Source organism: Mercenaria mercenaria, unplaced genomic scaffold (assembly GCF_021730395.1).
Source record: "Mercenaria mercenaria strain notata unplaced genomic scaffold, MADL_Memer_1 contig_4411, whole genome shotgun sequence".
NCBI lineage: Eukaryota > Metazoa > Mollusca > Bivalvia > Venerida > Veneridae > Mercenaria > Mercenaria mercenaria.
The window spans coordinates 1,111-24,116 of record NW_026462638.1 but is presented as its reverse complement, the minus strand read 5'-3'; the positions used below and the strand labels follow the sequence as shown (position 1 = coordinate 24,116).

The window sequence follows — 23,006 nt, the reverse complement described above, 5'->3', positions numbered from 1 at the left end:
TGTTTCATATAAAAAACGACAACTTCAGGTCGTCTTTACGTATCTTTAGAGAACATCACTTTTTCCTACACCTATTTTTCATGAAAGTTCTATCACAAATTAACGAAAAAATGAAAAGAAAATAGGGGGTTATGTAGTTCCTAGTGAAATGCTAGTCAGTTGTGGTCTGCTACCCTAAAAATGGCGTCCGCGCAATCAACACCTACTTTCGGTTTCAATCTGCAAAACTGACCATGTTGGGTGTATGAACATGAAAACCATCTCATTTCATGCAGAATGTATTCTAGTAGTGAACATGGTGATTAAAGCACTCGTTCTACATGAAATTGCGCAAAAAAATGGACTTCTTTCGACTACACCACGGAAGCACATTTTCGACCGAATTACTGACCTTTATTCCTATGAAGTTTCAACATTCTGGGTCAGGTGGTTCTCAAGTTACTAACCGGAAACAGTTTTCCATGTTCAGGCCCGTGACCTTGACCTTTAACAATGACCCAAAAATCAATATGGGTCATATACTCTGCATGACCAATCATCCTATGAAGTTTCAACATTCTGGGTCAAGTGGTTCTCAAGTTATTGGTCGGAAATGGTTTTCTATATTCAGGCCCCTGTGACTTTGACCTTTGATGGATTGGCCCCCAAAACATTAGGGGTCATCTACTCCATAAGCCCTGCCACCCTTTGAAGTTTGGAGATTCTAGGTCAAATGGTTCTCTAGTTATTGATCGGAAATGAAGTGTGACATAAGGAAGGACAGGGTAAAAACAACATATCCGCCCCCACCCCCCCCCACGTGTGTGTGTGTGTGTGGTGAGGGGGGGGATGCAGAGACATAATTATGTACAGACTTTTAGACAATGAACAAATCAGTAGGGCTAGGGTAGGAGGCATACTTTCAAAATCAGGACCACCGCCTACAGGTGCCACCGCTCATCTGCATGTGCTAGACAATATGTAAGAAGAGTTATAGTTCAGATTTTCTAAATACAAAAAGGGCCATAAATCTGATAAAATGCATAATTATCAGAGTTATGGGTCTTGCCCTACATAGTCCCCTTATGATGATAAACAAGTGTTCAAAGTTTTAAAGCTGTATCGATCTCTTGTAGCTTTTGAGAAACAGCGGTCCTAAACAAAAATTTTAACCAAGAAACCATACATGTGATAAATTCAGAATCCCAAAACTGGAGGTTTGCCATTTTTCAGCTGGAGTTGGGGTCTCAAAACTGGAGGTTTTTCATCGACATAAATTAAGCGCGCGGACACATATAACTTAGAGGCAAAATGAAGAAACTCAAATTGTCAAAGTATAAAAAGGGCCACAATTCAAACAAAATGCATATCAGAGTTATGGGTATTGGCCTACATAGTCCCCTAATGATGGTTAACTTGGCCTACATAGTCCCCTAATGATGGTTAACAAGTGTGAAAAGTTTCAAAGCTGTAGCTCTTACAGTAATTGAGAAAAGGTGGACATAAACAAAAATTTACACCAATGCAGACACAGACGATCAAGTGACAATACCGCATAGATTTTTTTAAATAATCAGACACATTACCAAATACAATTTGAATAGACAAAAACATTAATTTTCTAAATGACCCGACATATACTGGATTTCTCTTGAAAAACTGAGGTTTGTGTGAAATTGGTGTAAATTTAACGGAAATGCTCTTATTGTCATAACAAACATATGTAAGATAATCTACATTTATTTTGACAACTGTATAGTATCACAAATATGAAAAAAACAACACATTTGGTGAACATACAAAATAAATATTGAATAAACAGTCCACATACAACAGTGTAACTGCTGAACACAGAGCTACTTTCAAGCACAGGAAACACAAGGCAACAGTAATTGACGAGCACTTTTATGAATTTCAGCACAGTAGAACTATGCTCAAAAGATTTGGTTGTAAACTGAGGCAAGTACCTCTACATAGGTTTATACCCTTGTATTTCACTTTTGTAAAAAAGTTTCTTTATATACATTTCATGTGTATTACAAGGGATATTAATATAACATTGTTCATCTTATTTCTTTAGTAACAAGAGCTGTCTGTAAGACGGCCAATGCTGGACCATTCAAATTGTTGTCCCAGAAACAGGAACATTACCCTAAATGTTAAAATATCTATAGAGTTTCAATCCAGTACCTGCATTAGTTTTGGATATAGCAACTTACATGCAAAATTTTAATCGGAAGTTTTTAAGTCAAAAAGGGGACATAATTTTTCAAAATACATGTCATAGTTATGGGACTTTATACTATGACCTAGTTTTATAAACCTAAAGAAATGTGTAAAGTTTTAATTCCATATTTTCATTAGTTTTTGAGATAATAAGTTCCACGCAAAACTATAACCAGGATTTGCCCAGAGTTACGGGACTTGACCCAGTGAGGTTGGTTATTGACCTAGAAAAAGAAAAACTTTAACCAATGTGTGATGCTGACGCCAATGCCAGAGTGAATAGAATAGCTCGGACTAATTCTTCGATAAGTCGAGCTAAAGATGCAATATCTCGCAGTTTTTACTTTGTGAACATGTACTGGTAGATCATTTTTTGGACATCAGTTGTCACAGATGAAACAAGAAGCTGCGTTCAATAAACGCTTGATGCCCCCGGTGGCATCCTTGTCGATACAAAGCAGCCCAAGTCCAAAATGAGGTCAAGTTCAAGGTCAAGGTCAAACTGAGGTCAGGTGATGTCTGAAGATGAGGAATGGTCACAGGATACATCTGCATTAGTATCAAGTCATTGTAGTTAGGGGTATTGATGATAGACGAAACGTGTCCCATTTGGTTAACCTCGTACAGACGGACAGGACAATCACTATATGCCTCCCGCAACAGTAGATGCCGGGGGCATAAAAAATCAGCATCAACTGTTTGTAAAACACATGGAGCCTAAGGTTATTGGTAACTTTTTTCCATACAGTAATAATGATCTTGTCTTAAATCCATGGTACATAGGTTCACATTCTGACATTATTCCAGCAAAATGTCCGTGTCTTGGCCAATTACTTTTTTAACCGGTGTAAGATTTTTTTTTTAAAATTACTAAATCAGGGGCCATTAGTCAGCTGTTATAAGGAGAGAGCAAAACCAAACTCAAAACATTTCTGCAAAGTTTCTTGTTTCTAGTTTCTTTTTGAGCACTTTGCTACAATACACATTCAATGCTATTACTGAGTGAACACAAGAACTTCAACTGCTGATTATCAGCTCCTTACTTTCTTGTCTAGGCAATATACATATACACATTTCAAACAAACATGGTAATATCATAAGTGCTGATTCTGACCTTTCACTAATTAAATGGGTAATATTTAGTTAAAATCACTTTACAGATATATTTTTTTTAATAATATGTGTTCCACATGTAAAACCAAACTCGAAAATCAAGCACCAGATTTTTTTGTGGCTGTGTTGTTCCTATTTCCCAGCTGAAATACAGTAAAATACATTAAATGCAAAATAGTTTAATATTTCACTGTCAAATTCTCAGTTTTTACTGTTTTAACAGGCAGAGAATTTCCAATTCTTTCTGAAGTCAGTATTTCAATCTTCATCATCACTTTCAATCATGTTCTTTTTCTGTATAACTTTTCTCAGTGGTACATGATCATCTAGATCCGAGTCTGACTCAGGCCCCTGTGTGTATAGAGTAGCTGGGAATGTTCCTGAAATGATATATACACAGTATCTTGAAATACTTTAGGTTATTGACTTTTAATATTAGATGCTCAGAATTAGATAGTGATTTTCCATGAAAAATATATTTATAAGCAATATAAATTCAAAACCTTTTCAAAATTCAAAACAGCCAGTCCTCAAGATGTTATATGTAGACTACAGCTAATAATAGTTCTTGCATATCTTTAGAGGTAGAACTTCCGGGTGAAAACAGCCATAGTGGATCAAGCAGTACTTAAATATTCCCTCAGAGAGCCTGCAAGTATTACACCTGTGGCAAGCAAGCTGACATTCTTTTTGTTGGTGTTGGGTTTAGCATCACATCAACACAAGTATAAGTCATATGGTCACTTTCCAGCTTTTCATGGTGAACGAAGACCCCAGGTGCCCTTATCACGGGCGTGCACCTAGGTCGAATCACCGACCTTCCATCAGTCAGCTGGATGGCTTCCTCACATGAAGAATTCAACACCCTGTGCCAACATAGGTGAGGGGCAAGTAATTTAAGGTAGACTACCTGTAACACTAGGCCTCTATTTCACCAAAAGCATACAAACAATTTGATAATGTAAGCTTTGAAAATGTCAAACGATAGTAAAAAGGTGCATATTGACAAGTTATATAGTGACAGAAGTTCTCAAAAACTTCCTTTAGATTACCTCCCCTGATAATTTTGGTTTTCCCTGAAAACTAGAAAAAAATAATTTTCTCCTTTTCCCTATGGGGAATTTTAGATTTCCCTTTGATATTTGTATCAGAATCATATAATGCAGCTTTCAACAGCAAAATTTTCTCGAAACTCAAGTTCAGATTCTCATAATCAAAGAAATTATATATTTCCCATAGGCATCAATGTTAACTTCAATACCGATTATCTCCCCAAAAAATGATAAAATTTGAAAAATCTCTTGATGAAACGTTTTTAATTTTCAATGTCTTTAAAGTGACCAAATTTCATTTAAATATTACCATCCGGTTACAAGATATGAAATATGGCTATTACACCATATTATCTTTAAAGTCTGCTCGGCCACAGAGGCCTCTAGCTGAATTTTTTCAGCAGGAACATCTGCCTTACAGTATTCTCATTTATGCTCCTCAAGTCTGACTGTGTTGAAAATTATAATAAACTGAATTAAATATAATTAATACCCTCTGACACCATTTTGATACAGGAAAAAAAATGTTCTGATCATGACCTTTGACCTTCAAGATTGACCTTGACCTTGCATATCCTCTTGATGAGGTTAATAAATGATGCTAGTCTTATGAAAGGGCTCCCAGATGCTAATTTGAACAATTTGACCTCGAACATCTATGACTTTCAAATTGGGCCTAGTGACCTAGGTTGTGCGCTGCATGTGTTATGGATGAGACTAACAACTGATGCTAACTTTATGAAATGCTTTCCAGTTGTTAAGAAGATACGTATTTAAGCTATCTGATCTTTATCCTCTGTGATACTGGCCTTGGAGGCTGTATCCTTGTCATGTGCTCTGCACTTTGTCTTGACAATGTTACAACTGATGGAAAAAAGACTCAAATAAAGCACTCATATACTTTGTATCAGGAGGGTATAAGGATCAATAACTGGATGAAGAAAATGTTTATTCATTTGTCTTTATACTTTTTTGGAAAGCATAATCATTCATACTACTGATATCAATTAGCCATTGTAACACTACCTTCAGCAACTGAAGATAAAGGCTGGTCATCCTCGCTTTCACTGTCAACAAGTCTTGCCTTCTTCTTGACTTGACCCTGGCTGACCTCGGTCTCAGAATCACTTGACCTTGACCTCTTGCTGGACTGGCTTGCTGCCTTACTGGGAGGAGTATCTTGACTTTTTGTAGCACCTTAAAATAGTTTAAGTCAACATTTTACTTTATAATACAATAATACTGCAAAGTAAAGATTCTAACCATTTCACAGTATTTCAGTATGAATCAAATCACTTATTAAATATGTTTGAAGCATGCATCTTCATAAAAAGGTTAAAACAGTTACAAAATAAAGGCTCTACTGTGCTTAGAAAACAAAGATAGTCAATAACAATTTTTAACATGACACCAACACAATTTTAGGTCATATGGCAACTTTCATGCTTTGATGGTGCAGGAAGACCCAAAGTGCCCCTCTGGGCATTAAAACGGGCAGGTACCTAAACAGAACCACTGGCCTTCCGTAAGAAAGCTGGATGGCTTCCTCACATGGAAGAATTTCTACACCAAAGCTGAAACTGAATTAGTCCACATATCGATCGAAAATCCCAAATAATGAAAATGTCTATTTTTTCTTTGCCGAATAATGTTCAGCATTTTCCCGCACACACTCTCTCCAAATCTTGGGTCAATTAGCCAATGGGAAAGGGGTGAAACGAAGAAATAGAATACCGAATAATGAGATAGATAGAAAATGCCGAATGAATTTGCCGATTGGAAAAAAAGCCAAATAGTGAATTTCAACATTTTCTTAAGTTACAAGGGTCTTTTCAATAGTCAAGCATGTAGCACATCCAAATACCAATCAGCATTGCAAGTATGGATGTTCTGTGTTGTTTACTTTTTTCAGAAATTGATCTGAAAAAATTCATTACTCGGTATTTCATGTTTGATATGGAAAAGGTGGGAAACACTAAAACTTAGTTTTTTGCCTCTCCGGAAAACCACCTTTTTATTTTTCGGGAATTTTGATCGACACCATCGATATCCTCAAGTCAGTTAAGACAATGCTATCACAAACTTTTGATCCAAAACATCATAGCAGTCAGAAGCCAACTGTGTCTCTGTTTACCAAGAAAGCTTATTCTTCTCACGGTAACATTCTTCACTGCTATTGTTGACTCTGAATCCTGTGACCGGTTTTCCCTGTAAGGAATAATCATTAGAATTCGACTGTGTCTGTTTACCAAGAAAGCTTACCATTTTCCTGATCACTTTCGTCACTACTGGACAAGAACAACAATGGCTGACTCTGGGAATCCTGTGACTGGTTCTCCTTGTCAGAGTCAGACTGTGTCTCTGTTGCCAAATTCTTCAGTGGTATGTCATCATCACTGAAAACAAGAATAAAGAGTTCTTGTATTAGTATTGAAACATGGATTCATTTTGCATGGTATTTTAGTAAAATTCATAATCCTTGCCCTGTTAAAGTTAACCTAACCAGTGTTCCTGGATTCTGTACCAGTACAAACCTGTTCTCTGCGAGTAACTGCCAACTTCCCCACATGAATCAGAGGTGGAGGACGAATGATTTCTGACACAATGCTTTTATCAAATCGTCACGGAGAACATAATGCCTCGCCCGTGCATCGAACTCAAAACCCCGCAATACATAGATCTGCGCTCTCTCTACTGAGCAAAGTGGGCAGGCTGAAACAGAAATAGTTCTGCACTGAGGTAACAACTTTTCATAAATCATTTTATACATCTATCAAACTTTTAATAAGATGAAGCAGACAGAAAATATTCAGCAGAACAACCAGTAAGACCCGATCTTGTTGAACATTTGCCTCTTACGGTCAAGTTGAAAAGAGAGAGAGATTTTTATTCAACATATGATACAAGATATGCTGGTAAAGCTCTTGTGTGACCAACAGGGTATACACTAACATTTGACACTGATCTGACCAAAACATGCTAAATTACAGATACTGTAAACCTAGAAATGTTCGCGGATACTATATTTCGCGTTTTTCACAACATGAACATTTTCGCGGATACAAATCTTCGCGGAATCATATCCATCGCGAATCCCGCGAATATGAAGTCGCAAGTGAACATATTTAGTATAATAAGGTAAGTATCACTGCATAGTTGCATTTATAGTATTCTCGAAAACATTCAGTTTTATTGTACCCTTCACTTATAAATGCACCCTAATCCTTTTCATCCATATCAACGGTTATTCACACCTCCAATTATTGACAGTCAGTAAATTGCTGTTATTACACTGTCATTTGTTTGCCATTTAAATAGGCGATTAATCCACACTTAGCAGAAATAGACACACTATTTTACTTACAATTAATATATCGTATTGGCTGCCGACTGCAAATTGCATGTATATGTTATTCGATAGATGCATACTGTTTTTGTTTTTATCCCCTGTTTGCCTTACGGATCAATATTGAAAATGCTGTTGCTTCATAAGTAAGTAAATTGTAAATCAATTGAAATAATGTGTATTTGTGCACTCATGTTATACAATTACGGTACTAGAATATGAATTATTAGTATCCAGGTATGTGTAAGCACAGAACCATTTTATAGTGATCTATATAAGCTGAAGCTAGAATCTTTCGCGTTTTTGTTAGAACAGAGTTTTTCGCGGCTATTTAATTTCACGGAAATATACTACCCGCAAAAGGCGCTAATTTAAAAAGCGCGAAAACAATTCTAGGTTTACAGTAACAGAAAATACAACAAAATAAAAACCCACCTATCACTATCTGATGACACCACCTTTTTCAATCTCCTTTTCTTCTGGGAAGAATGGGACAACTGGGAACTAGACTTGCTTCTTTCTGGTGACTGTGTCCCAGCTTCGCCATCAGACTGAGTTCCTGTGCCTGCAGACTGGTGCTCTGATCTCAGACTGGTAAGTGGAATATCTTCTTCACTGAAACAATAATGGAGTTTCTTTTTAAGTTTTTTTTTTCTACAAAAAGATTCATTGTTATATTTTCTCTTAGAAAAACAACACAGGGTTGAATCTTCCTTTCAGTTTCATTGTTGGTTTTTCTAAAAAAAGACAGAATAAAGTTTGTAAATGGGCATGCATTATGCCCAAAAATGATTAGAAGTCAAATGAATCCAGCATTTACTATTTTTGAAGGTTATTAGACTACCAGTATGTAGAATGCAAAAAATAAAACATCTTGTTTTTGGAGTATTTCTATACAAATCTCTACTTGCATATTGTTGCACTTTTATTAAGGTACTGGCATTTAGATATGAACTTTTCTATATTAAAGAACTTGATTAAACCCTTATTTTTTTTAAATCTTCAGCATATACTATGACAATGAAGTTGCTTTAGTCAAATAAAATTTATTGATACATGTGTTTATTTTTGAGATATTTGCTTATGATTTAAGAGCTCTAGCAATTTCAAGCCGGTCTTGGGGCATTATGTGGAATTTTAATCATGTATCTAAATTTTCATAATCATATTTTGTCTCCTGAAAGTTAGTAAAATTGCCGTTTTTATAAACTAACAAGGATTGCCACTAATTCATCAATGATTTTCATGTCCCAAAAACAGGTCCAGGCATTATTCTATGACTTCCGGATAAGCAATGTTACACCATTACTTTCAGATTATCATATCGGCAGAACTACCTTAAAGACAATCCGACGTGTTAAGATAAAACCCATCCTAGCTGACAAGTTAAAGAAATGACCAATTTTATAACTAGACAAAAGTTACCTGTCACTGTCGGAGTCTGCCATCTGTTTCACTCTCTTCTTTTTACTTGAAGAATTTCTAGTCTGGTTCTCAGCATTACTTTCTCTCACAGGTGACTTTATTCCTTCATTTTGTGAACCAGTCTCCCCTGAATCATGCTTCTTTCTGACCCTGTAAGCATCATTTTAACCGATGTAACTCACTGCAGACTTGGAGCGGTCTTCTGCGCATGCCCGAAAGTGATTATCAATTGTAGCGCACAGCAAAAATATGCATATTTTTGCATGTCCGCATGCATTTAGTGTACAAAATGCATAAAATATTGACTAAAGGTTAGGGTTAGTATCACCATGGTTACAAAATATATACATTTAAAATATTTTCGTTCAAATTTAGTTAATCCGGTATGTACCGGAGTCTGTAAGTCTGCATTGAGTCACAGTCCATTTGAACTACAGACTCTTCTTGACAATACAGGAGTAGGAATACAAGTTGTAATATTCTAAGCAATCAAAGTTTTATAATGCAGGTAAGTTTACCAACAGTTCTCTACATAGACTATTATATTGGTAGGGTTGTCAGTCAGAACCACAGGGTACAAGAGGAATATGCATGCCAGTCTACATTCTTACTAAATGTTTTTTTTGTTGTTTTTTTTTATTTAAATTTTAACGTCACACAGACACTTGATAGGTCATATGGCGACTTTCCAGCTTTAATGGTGGCGATAGACCCCAGGTCTTCACCTGGGTAGAACCACCGACCTTCCATAAGCCAGCTGGATGGCTTCCTCACATGAAGAATTCAACGCCCCAAGTGAGGCTCGAACCCACATCGATGAGGGGCAAGTGATTTGAAGTCAGCGACCTTAACCACTCGGCCACGGAGGCCCCTCTTATTAAATGTAGTCCTACAGAAAAGACATTGGTTAAGACTGACCAAATGTAGTCCTACAGAAAAGACATTCAATTGGTTAAGACTGACCAAATGTAGTCCTACAGGAAAGACATTGGTTAAGACTGACCAAATGTAGTCCTACAGAAAAGACATTGGTTAAGACTGACCCACACACCCTTTATTTCCCCATTTATCTTCTAGTTCGCACTAGCTACTCCACAGTTTAAGACTGACACATAACAGACAGAAATTTGCTATCAATTCTCTTCCAAACAGTTTTTTAAGTCATAGTCATTAATTTTACCTTTTTGTTTTCTTTGCTTCAGCTTTCTTTTTTACTAATTCTTTCAATGCAGCAAACTTGCTGGCATTTTTCTTCTGTTTGGGTTCCTTTCTCTTCTTTATTTTCTTTTGCTTCTTTTTCATTTCCACTTTCTTGATTTTAATTCTGTCTGCATTGACAGGTTCGTCATTTTCATCTAACGTCAAACCAGAAGCAATATTACGGAGCTCTGCGGGACTTAAACCGGCTGGAATCCTCCAAAACGCTTCCTGGTGCAACAGGAATGATATACATGTAAACAGATAACGTGCTTAAAAGAGGCCTCTTACTTCATTTACGGTCAAGTTTCCTGTACTTAATCTTTACTGTAAAATACTTTTTTCTGAGAATGAGAATATGTTTAAATGCATTAGACACTGTATTTACTAATGAATTCAGAGGTACTGTTTTCTGTCAGATCCTCACCAAGGAAATGTCCCCTCCTCCTTGGATCAAACATGGGAACTCTAGAAAAATAACACATACCTAACTAAATAACCAAGAAGGCAAAAGCAATCAATATCCCTTACTTTTTCCGAGGAGAAACAACACAGTTTACAATTAGGTAAGTCAAAGAATATTTAACAAACTGGAACAAGCGAGTCATGATGACCCTAAATCGCTCACCTGAGTAATATGAGCCACATGTTTAAAATGGCAAACTGATGCTAAATATTAGAATGTAGGTCAGTAGGTCACACTCATGGTAACTGAAAGTCAGTTTTAAGATCGGTATGCAAAACTGTACATGTCATCCAAATTTCAAGGCTGTATCTCAAAAAAACAAGAAAGTGGGTCAGTAGGTCAAGGTCACAGTAAGGTGACACGTAATCACTTGGGTACATTAGGTAAATATAATTAAACAGTCTAGGAAATATGATCTGATAATTTCTTAAGTATTTTTTCCTATCTAACTCATATAACAAGTGACCACCAGGATGGAGCCTCTTTTCACCCCAGGGGCATAATTTGAACAATCCTGTTAGAGGTCCACTAGGCAATGATACATACAAAATATCAAAGGCCTAGGCCTTGAACCTTCAGACAAGAAGATTTTTTTTTCCCCTATATAAGTCTATGTTAAACTTGGGACTCCCAGGGCAGGGCCTCTTTTCACCACAGGGTAATAATTTGTACAATTTTGGTAGAGGACCACAAGGCAATGCAACACACCAAATATCAAAAACCTAGGCCTTGTAGTTTCAGACAAGAAGATTTTTAAAGTTTTTTCCTATACAAGTCTATGTAAAACTTGGACTCCCTGATGCGGGGCCTCTTTTCACCCCAGGGGCACAATCTGACCTATCTTCATAGAGGACCACAAGGCAATGCTACATACAAAATATCAAAGGCCTAGGTCTTGTAGTTCCAGACAAGAAGATTTTTAAAAGTTTTTTCCAATACAAGTCTATGTAAAACTTGAAGTCCCCCAGGGCGGGGCCTCTTTTCACCCCAGGGTAATAATTTGAATAATTTTGGTAGAGGACCACAAGGCAATGCTACATACCAAATATCAAAGGTCTAGGTCTTGTGGTTTTAGACAAGAAGATTTTTAAAGTTTTTCCTATATAAGTCTATGTAAAACTTGTGATCCCTGGGGTGGGGCCTCTTTTCACCCCAGGGGCACAATTTGAACAATCTTGATAGAGGACCATAAGATGATGTCACATTCCAAATATCAAGGCTCTACGTCTTGTGGTTTTGGACAAAAAGATTTTTAAAGTTTTTCCTTTTGGTTGCCATGGCAACCAGAGTTCTGCATGGAATTAATTTCTTTGAAAAATTTTGAAAGGGGACCACCCAAGGATCATTCCTGTGATGTTTGCTGTAATTCTGCCAAGTGGCTTTCAAGAAGAAGATTTTTTTAGAAAATGTTGACGGACGCACGGCGGACGGCTGACGATGGACATTGAGCAGTCACAAAAGCTTACCATGAGCCTTTGGCTTAGGTGAGCTAAAAACTTCAAACAGGAACTTCATAAGACATAAAACTGTTGTTTTTCCAAAGTCATTTTTCTAAAAGTGAGAACCTGTTCATTTGCTGGAGCAGCCATTCCAATTTTAGAAAGAAATGACAGGAACACCTCGTCCTCCATGGCCGTCTCATTCTCCTCAGTCAGTGGTACAATAGGCACACCTACATCTTCGTCTGTAAAAGTACAACAATACTGCTGAACAAGTCGGTCATGATTGCCCTATATCACTCACCTGAGTTTCACAGCAAGAAACACTTTTGCAAAATTACTTTGAAATCTGAGTGCAGATTTAGTGGAGAGTTTTAAAGTTTTCCATACAGCCATATCAGGGACCTGCCACTGGTAGTCGTATTTTATTGAGGGATCAAGATGGCTTTAACAATTTTAGCAGCAACCACTAAAGGAACATGTCAGTGAAATTGTAACTTAAAACTAAGAGCAGGTCCTAGGCTTAGGAGGAAATGGCACTGGAAGATTATTTCTATTCTTAGCTCTAAAGGTCACATTTTTTTGACTACTCAGATTGTTATGAACAATCTTGGTAGATGGTAACCTTAGCAACATTTCTGTGAAGCTACTTCATACGGTCATGTTTTAGAGAGTGTGTGTCTGTGTGTGTTCGCTTTTAACGTCTTTTTCAACATTTTTTTCAGTCATGTAAACGATGGTGTCTACTTGTAGCAGTGAGCACAATGCCCAACTTTATAGTGCTGCCTCACTAGAATATCACACTGTAGACACGTGACATGATACCCCACCCAGTCACATTATACTGACATCGGCCTGACCAGTCCTAGCACTATCCTCTTAATGCTGAGCGCCAAGAGAGGAAGCTACAAGTACCATTTTTTGTCTTTGATATGTCGTGGCCAGGGATCGAACTCAACCTTCAGCACTCGAAGTGGGCACTCTACCATTAAGCTACTGAGGCGGTGGTCATGTTTTAGAAGAAATGGAATAACTACCTTTTTTGATGTATCACAATAATCTGAACAATCTTTGTAAAGGAACTTTTGTGTATTAAGTCAGCAGTTTCTTGTAAAAAGATTTTCAAAGTTTCCACCTTACAAATATACATAATATAATTATACATACGGGGAAAAGACACCATCTGACGGCTATGCTTATTTTCTTTACTAATGAATGTTCAATTACATAGTCAAAACCTTCAGAGCAGCTCAAAATTCATAAAGGGAGTGAACTCTTACCTTCTTCTTCTCTATCACCAGCTGTACGATTCAGTCCCCTTTGTATCCAAGCTAATTGGTCCTTATAACCTGAAGAACAAACATGGAATTTTGGAATTTATAATGTTCACAATAAAACATTCATTTTTCTTTAATATGACAATCAACAGGGTGGAAAAATTCCATTCATATTTTGAATTCATGATGTGAAAAAGCAAAATAAGGTTTAATATTTCTTTCAATGTGAAAAGGATATTTATTTTAATCTCCTCTGAGCAAAAATCTACATCTTTTGAATTTGCTTCAATAATAACTAATTAATCTTTTTAAAAGTGTATACTGAAAATTTGTTTTGTTTGTTTTGGGTTTAACGCTGTTTTTCAACAGTATTTCAGTCATGTAACGGCGGGCAGTTAACCTAACCAGTGTTCCTGGATTCTGTACCAGTACAAACCTGTTCTCCGCAAGTAACTGCCAACTTCACCACATGAATCAGAGGTGGAGGACTAATGATTTCAGACACAATGTCGTTTATCAAATAGTCACGGAGAACATACGCCCCGCCCGAGGATTGAACTGGCGACCCCGAGATCCGTAGACCAACGCTCTTACCTACTGAGCTAAGCGGGCGGGCGTATACTGAAAAAAAAAGAAGAAACAAGAGCTGTCACTAATGGTGACAAATGTCCCCGCAGTGTCTTGACCTTTGACCTGGTGACCTTGACCTTTGACCTGGTGACCCCAAAGTCAATAGGGGTCGTGTACTCAATAAGTACTATCAGCATGTGAAGTTTGAAGGTCCTGGGTGCAGTGGTTCGCGAGTAAAATGCCTTCATGCAAAAAGTTAACGTTGTGACAAACGAACAAACTTATGAACGGACGCCTCCCTTTGGGGGCATAAAAACAACAGCAAAAAAACCCCCAACAACTGAAAATCAGGAAATGAATTTACAATAGCCTATAGCAGCACTATTACATTTTTCTCTCTGCAATTATTACCTTTATCAACCAGGGCTTTGATTATATCAGACATATTTTCTGCTGACTCAGCTGATCTATTACTGGTACTGACGGCATCTTCACCTCCGTCATCACCGCTGTCAGAGTCGGAACTACTGCTACCTACACTGCTCACATCACTACTGTCTCGAGATCTGCGACCTAAATCATCCTCATAGTCTGATGGTAATTCCCGTAGACCTGCAGAAAGCAGCAATAAAACAACTATTATCACAAACCTACTAACAATAACATAAATCCAGAGTCCATTGTTTGAGCTACCTATTATATATACACACATATTTACCAGACTTGAAAGTCAAAAATTTAAAACTGAAATTGTGAAAATTATTTTCACATGACTTGTTTCTTTTATTGAATGGCCTGCTGGTCACTAACAAAAACTATTGGCCATCGATCCTTTGGACCTTGAGCAATAGTAGGCTAATAACTGACACGCCATTCACTCAGCCTATACTGTTGTTTGTGTAAGGCCTTTGCATTTAGTATATAAAAATCTTTCTTGAAAGTTAAAGACATATGGGGAAAATGCCAATTTCAAGGGCAGCTAACTCTATTTCAATTCCAGTAACCTAGGACTTTTATTGCATTATTTTTTCTTAGATGATTGTCCTTCAATATCCAGTTTGAGGAAATTTTACTGGAAAAATTTTGCCCCTAATTTTAGTGTATGTCCTTAAAAACATCACATGCAAGGTAAATTTTGCTCTTAACATTGTATGTTTCAATTCACTGGCAGACAAACATACATTTGCTATTAATACCTTCTAAAGGAATGAATAATTTCACTTTTCTATGACAAACACTTCCGACAAAAATAAAGCAAAATTTTAAACAAAAATTGCTTTTCCAAGCATTTTTATCTGATATGACAGCGTCTAAAATGAAGTACTTAGGCTTTAAAGCTTTATTCATTCATCAACGTTAAAAGTCTGAAACTTAGGGAAGGCAGATCTTCAAACAGATACCTTCATCTCCACTTTCATTGTCAGACATGTTCCGTCTGCTGCGGGACCTGGCCCCTGATTTGCCCCTTTTCTTGTACAACTCCTTCCGGTCAGATACAAGCCCCATACTCAAAAGTTTCTCCATTATCTTTGGACGACTTCGTTTCTTACACATCTCTGGTATAATGGCACCAACTGGGTCTGAAAATTCAATAAATTTTGTGCTTGCTATAAAAAATAAAATGTTTTTGTTACATATCGATAGGTGATATACAAGTTTCCAGCATCCATCTTAACCAGGCCGTTTTTCATAACTTTGGAATGGCCACCGACACCAATGGAATTAGGAAATTGTCTTGAGAAAAACTGCAAGTTACGAAAATCTATATCAAGAAGTTTTTTGTGTGTAATATTTACAATGTGGGAAAGAACTTAAAAACTGTTCAACATCATAATTGTCTAAAGACCCAAAATGCATACAATTTAGCAAAACTATTTTAAAACAGCAAAAACTGTAACAATCATTTTAGTATTTAAAGTTCAAATTGTTGAAAAAAAAAAGCCCATACTTTTTAGAGGAGGGACTACCTCCTGTTACCAGAGATAGATTTATAGGTGAAAAAGCCCTGTCAACATTTAGCTATCAAGTATAACCAAACTGTTTCAGCAGGTACAGCAGATTGCATCTATCTGCCAAACAAATAATGAGCTTTTTCAACCTAGACTAGTTGACATGCTAGTTTTTCTGTGCACCATAATTATACGCTTTTGTACATAAAGCACCTTTGGACATGTTAACTATGAATAGGGTGCTATATAAATTTGGTACCACAAAATACACGTAAAATGATAAATGTGTGGTCAAAACTACAGAAGAAACAGGAAAATTACTCTACCATCAGAATCTTTAAATCTGTCAAACAATTCTCGTAGTTCAAGCTCATCCTCTTCTCTCCAAGGCCCAGCCCGTGTTCCACTGTACAAAGAAATAGAGATTAACGCAACAAAATAACACATAGGTTTTTATTTTTTTTCTGCATTTAATTGACATATTAAAGGACAGTAGAGAAAACTTTTCAGGTGTATATAGTTGTACAGTAACGAAAGTGCTAGAGGTGGGGAGGAGATTCAGTAAAAACAGAAGACAATGACCAATTTGTTTCAGAGACAATTCTCAAAAAAAAAAGGATTTTAATACTACAAAGACAATAACTGACTCATGAAAATTAGGTCTAGATCTTAAGACCATATACTTTACATTGATTGCAAACTTACTCTTTTAACAATATCTATGCCTGTCAAAAATTTCCTTCGTTATTTGGTCGCTTTGTGTTATTGCTGTTTAAAATAGTAGATATGTAATTTAAATTAACAACAGATCTAAGCAAGTATGCTAAAATTTAAACGGACCTTTTTGGTTTCTTCAAATCCTTTGCACTTTCTATAAGTTCCTGCCGTTTGAGTTCCCTGATGATCTGACCCCTTGTTTTAGAGGGGTCAGTGATTCTCTCCATGATACAATCTACTGTGTCCTTGTCCTCTGTAAGATTAAATAAATAGGATATCAGAAGATTTAATGATTATTCAGTTAAACATACCATACAATAATGTATGAACTTGTACTTGGGGCTCAGTGTTGTTATATTTTCTGGTCCTTTAGGGTCATGGAGTACATTCTATTTTTGTGTAACAGAATTCTGCTTTAGCCAGTGCTAGGGGGCGTGAAGATCTTGCACATTTTATTACCTCTCATGAACAGACTCAGTCACACCATGTCTGCTATTATTTTGCTTGCTTGCATTCTATGCTTCCAGAGATTCTTTGTAACTATCACAACAAGTCTTTCAGCGAGTGTGCCAGCTGTAGACACAGCAGAATTACACAAAACAGTTTTCGGCCTCAGCTGAGTTTGAGATTGAAGTTTTGATAGTAGATTTTACTAGAACTTCAAGATTAAATTCATGTTGATACTGTCCATCAATACTGAAAAGTTTTCAAAAACAGTTATTAACCTAAAATTTAGTTTAAAACATGCAACTTATATATGGATGAGAAATAAAGTTTCATTTTCAAACTCAGCAGAGACTGAAAATGTTTTATGAACATGAGGCCTGGTCTGTAACTTAGTTAACTTGCAGATATGTAATAAATCATGTTTCAGCACCAAAGTTTGAAACTTTGTGTTCATTATGCAAGTAGTTTTAGCACATTACCAAAAGCTTCAATTTTATTTTATAGATACTGAAATTCTGTGAATCTGATTGCATCAAAGATGTAAGCAATACAGTCTTCAAACCATCACAACTTTATAAATTCTACTTGGCAATTATTAAACTATTATAACCAACTATTCTTCAGAAAATCAATTTCTCAGTTCAAGACAAGTCTTATCATATTGCCACAGTGCAAAATTGCCTGAAAAAATGGGTCAAAACGTCTATTTCGTTGCTTAAGGCGATGCTTTTTTAAAGATATACAGGAGATGTTGAGCAGTTGGTAAGCACTAGCGGTTTAAAGCCAAGAATGACGGGCTGTGTAAGCGCTATGATAACTTCAAATTTACAAAGTTTGGTACTGCCTTGCAAGAAGTGCACTTTTAAATCTGAGGCTGTATATATGTTAAAATATCTAGAAAGACATATAATAGACAATATACCTTCTTCATTTTCCCTGTAATCCTCAAACAATCTGCGGACTTCCATTTCAGCATCTTCCGTCCATAACACTTTACCTTTACTGCAAACAAAGACAGCAAAGCTGGATATAAACTATTTTTGGTTTTACTTAGCTTATAACTTGCCTTACAGTATTTCATATCTATATATCTTTTATTTCATACCACCCATACACCAGACATTGTGGATTCTTTAATGACTTCTTTCACAAAAACTGTGCATTTTAACAGTAGCAAAAGGGTTTGTTCCTGGTCTAATCCTATATAAAAACAAGAAGCTGTGTTCAATAAACGCTTGATGCCCCCGGTGGCATCCTTGTCGATACAAAGCAACCTAAGTGCAAAACGAGGTCAAGTTCAAAGTCAAACTGCGGTCAGGTGATGTTTGAAGATGAGGAATGGTCACAGGTTACATCTGCATTAGTATCAAGTCATTCTAGTAAGGGGTATTGATGCTAGACGAAACGGTCCCATTTGGTTAACCAAGACATGGCCCATACAAAGCAACCTAAGTCCCAAACGAGGTCAAGGTCAAGGTGAAACTGAGGTCAGGTGATGTTTGAAGATGAGGAATGGTCACAGGTTACATCTGCATTAGTATCAAGTCATTCTAGTAAGGGGTATTGATGCTAGATGAAACGGTCCCATTTGGTTAATCTCGTATGGACGGACGAACGGACAGGACAATCACTATATGCCTCCCGCATCAGTAGATGCCAGGGGCATAACAACAGCTGTCAGTGGACAGCGTGCTCGACTATTCTCAGTGCTTGATAGTATAATATAAGCTATGAGTAAAACTTTAACATTACAATAAGCATATTCTAAGTCAAAAAGGGGCCATAATTCAGTCAAAATGCTTGATAGAGTTGCCTCCTCCTTTTTACAGACTGGGGTCATGATGGTAAACAAGTATGCAAAATATGAAAGCAATATCTCAATGGACTTTGAAAATATTTGGGGTGGTACGCAAACTTTAACAATACAATAAGCATATTCTAAGTCGAAAAGGGACCATAATTCAGTCAAAATGCTTGATAGAGTTGCCTCCTCCTTTTTACAGACTGGGGTCATGATGGTAAACAAGTATGCAAAATATGAAAGCAATATCTCAATGGACTTTGAAAATATTTGGGGTTGTACGCAAACTTTAACATTTATTCTAAGTCGAAAAGGGGCCATAATTCAGTCAAAATGCTTGATAGAGTTGCCTCCTCCGTTTTACAGACTGGGGTCATGATGGTAAACAAGTATGCAAAATATGAAAGCAATATCTCAATGGACTTTGAAAATATTTGGGGTGGTACGCAAACTTTAACATTACAATAAGCATATTCTAAGTCGAAAAGGGGCCATAATTCAGTCAAAATGCTCGATAGAGTTGCCTCCTCCTTTTTACAGACTGGGGTCATGATGGTAAACAAGTATGCAAAATATGAAAGCAATATCTCAATGGACTTTGAAAATATTTGGGGTGGTACGCAAACTTTAACATTTGTGTGACGCTCACGCCGACACCGGGGCGAGTAGAATAGCTCCCCTATTCTTCGAATAGTCGAGCTAATGATACATTTTTTATTTTTCAATATGATTATTTACTCCTTTCTATGTAACTGCAGGTACTTTACCTCTGGTATGAGCCGTATCCTTCCACCAGTTCAATAGAATCTTTACTAGTTTTCCAAAACAGCAGTTCCATGAAAACTTTCTTGTTGTTCTCCGCTACCTCGACAAACCTTCGCACTATGTATGCTGCAAATTTACTTATTTCCTAAAACAAAGAATAGTCACTGGTTCAACTTGAGGAAAGAACACCAACAATAAAATGTAGCCTTGTCTTTGGATATTCAAAATGGTTAAGTATTGATACATTGCTCTAATGGGGAAAAAGCAATCAAATTCTTATACATCTAATAATACACAGGTAAATAATATATAATACACTGAAACTGAGCACAATGCCCAACTTTATAGTGCTGACTCACTAAATTATCATGTTGCAGACATGTGACAAGATACCTCAACATTATAATGACATGACACCAGACTGACCAGTCCTAGTACTATCGTCTTAATGCCGAGTGCCAAGCAAGGAAGCTACAAGTACCTATTTTACATCTTTGACATGACACCATCAGACAGCAAACCCATGACCTCCCGTATTTTCAGTGGGTGCTCTACCACTAGGCTACAGAGGTTATTTGGTTGGGAAGTAGGTATTGGGGAAGGAAGGAGGTACTGTGTTGGAAAATGGGTACTGGGTTTACAAGCAGATGCTGTACTGGGAAGCAGTTATAAAGAAGCAAGTATTGGGTTGGGAAGTAAAATATGAACATTTCAAGGATATCTTAGACAAATTATAGATCTGTACCGGCCTTTATTATTTCTAAATATGTGAGCATTTCTCAGCCTTCCTCAACTTACATCTCCGGTACTGTCTGTCTTACCTTGTATCTCTGGGCCTTTGCAAGTGGGGTAAGCATAATCTTCTGGAAAACTCGGAACAGAGAAATTTGAAACAGCATTCCAATATAGCCGAGGTCGAAGGCAACACGGTGCAACATCTTTATACAGCAATGATTTGTGTGTGTAGAATTCTTCTGAAAGTCTGCTGTCAGTAAGACATATGCCTTCAATATCTCCGGCTTGGCAAACCTGAAAACGAAGCACCAAGTAAAACAAAACTTGTCAACAGTAAAACAACACAATCTTTTTCTAAAGGTCGTTATTAAAAGTGCTCTCAAAGGTTTTGACATAACTTAGAAATGTTTGCATTAATTGCTAGATTAAAAGATTTCCAAAAAGTAAAACTTTCACACAATCAGTTTCATAAAACAATCTAAAATATGTATATTGCAAACCGTTATTACCTCCCTTGATTTGTTAAAAAAATATGTACGAAGATCAGGTTGAATTAACATTTTCTCAACAATGGTAAAAAAGCATACTTGACAACAAAGTCTCTGAAAACAAACTCCTGTTCAGACATTTCCATGGTAACAGTCTCCTCTTCTTCCTCTGAAAAAAAACCCCCAAAAACACAAAGTTTAACGTCAGAGTAAGGGCATAAATAATAAATCTTGGATAATTTGTTTGTTTTAGTTTAAACATATTTATTCAACATCAACTGCAACTGAAGATCTCACAACAAATATAAACTAACATGGAAGACTTCTTCCAGCATTTCATATTCAATAAGACTGTGAAGACAGATCTGAAATTCCTCTCACCATGGTTTAAAGGCACAATCCTCTGTTTTACGAGACTGATGCTCTCCCCTTGTACAATAAAACAACCTCTGCTTTATTAGACTAATACTCTACCCCTGTATCACAGAACGACCTCTGCTTTATTAGACTAATACTATACCCCTGTATCACAGAACGACCTCTGCTTTATTAGACTAATACTCTATCCCTGTATCACAGAACGACCTCTGCTGTATCAGACTAATACTCTAGCCCTGTATCACAGAACGACCTCTACTTTATTAGACAATACTCAACCCCTTTATCACAGAACGACCTCTGCTTTATTAGACTAATACTCTACCCCTGTATCACAGAACGACCTCTGCTGTATCAGACTAATACTCTACCCCTGTATCACAGAACGACCTCTGCTTTATTAGACTAATACTCTACCCCTGTATCACAGAACGACCTCTGCTTTATTAGACTAATAAGAGCCCTACCCCTGTATCACAGAACGACCTCTACTTTATTAGACTAATACTCTACCCCTGTATCACAGAATGACCTCTGCTTTATTAGACTAATACTCTATTCCTGTATCAGAGAACAACCTCTACTTTATTAGACTAATACTCTATCCCTGTATTACAGAATGACCTCTCCTTTATTAGACTAATACTCTACCCCTGTATCACAAAACAACCTCTACTTTATTAGACTAATACTCTACCCCTGTATCACAGAACGACCTCTGCTTTATTAGACTAACACTCTACCCCTGTATCACAGAACGACCTCTGCTTTATTAGACTAACACTCTACCCCTGTAACACAGAACGACCTCTGCTTTATTAGACTAACACTCTACCCTTGTATCACGGAACGACCTCTGCTTTATTAGACTAACACTCTACCCCTGTATCACGGAACGACCTCTGCTTTATTAGACTAACACTCTACCCCTGTATCACGGAACGACCTCTGCTTTATTATACTAACACTCTACCCCTGTATCACGGAACGACCTCTGCTTTATTAGACTAACACTCTACCCCTGTATCACGGAACGACCTCTGCTTTATTAGACTAACACTCTACCCCTGTATCACAGAACGACCTCTGCTTTATTAGACTAACACTCTACCCCTGTATCACAGAACAACCTCTACTTTATTAGACTAATACTCTACCCCTGTATCAGACTAATACTCTACCCCTGTATCACAGAATGACCTCTGCTTTATTAGACTAATACTCTATTCCTGTATCACAGAACAACCTCTACTTTATTAGACTAATACTCTACCCGTGTATCACAAAACAATCTCTGCTTTGAGAGATTCACTTTAACCCTGTATCACAAAACAAATGTGGATATGGCAAACAGAAATAGAACACACCAATGTTTTTACCTTGTATTTCTTCCATGCCTTCCTCGGGTATACCTGGAATCTCTGTAGTTGGCCCTGGAAAATATGCATAAAGTTATTATAATCATAGAGTTATCATTCAAAACTTGAGCCATCACTGAAAGGGGATGCCTCTTTGATCCTAGGAAAGTAAATGTGCTGCACCAGGTCTTGATGAGGTAAACAACTGATGCTAGTTTTATGAAATCCTTTCTAATTCAAGATATTGTGACCAGGTTTGCTTGCTCTGTATGTCATCT

General features: G+C 36.9%; 1 protein-coding gene across 1 annotated transcript; it reads right to left on the bottom strand.

The window, feature by feature from the left end:
- Positions 1–1,703: 1,703 nt before the first annotated feature.
- Positions 1,704–22,805, bottom strand: LOC128553863 (protein timeless homolog). Its single transcript, XM_053535054.1, has 17 exons — positions 22,750–22,805; positions 21,092–21,161; positions 20,591–20,798; positions 19,772–19,914; positions 18,126–18,205; positions 16,880–17,009; positions 16,366–16,445; positions 15,491–15,670; positions 14,502–14,702; positions 13,524–13,592; positions 12,370–12,488; positions 10,322–10,569; positions 9,142–9,291; positions 8,152–8,331; positions 6,633–6,766; positions 5,397–5,567; positions 1,704–3,698 (listed from the first exon to the last, which is right to left on the bottom strand). The coding sequence occupies exons 1-17, from the start codon at positions 22,763–22,765 to the stop codon at positions 3,577–3,579; spliced, it is 2,301 nt and encodes a 766-aa protein (XP_053391029.1). The 5' UTR covers positions 22,766–22,805; the 3' UTR covers positions 1,704–3,576.
- Between the last annotated feature and the right edge of the window lie 201 nt (positions 22,806–23,006).

Bases quoted from the DNA above. Each gene is read 5' to 3' on its own strand.
- LOC128553863 (XM_053535054.1), bottom strand. The intron at 19,915-20,590 runs GTAAGACAGACA...TCTTTGTTTTAG, and splicing joins CAAAGGCCCAGAGATACAAG to GAAATAAGTAAATTTGCAGC. The intron at 17,010-18,125 runs GTATATTGTCTA...TTAATCTTACAG, and splicing joins TTACAGGGAAAATGAAGAAG to AGGACAAGGACACAGTAGAT.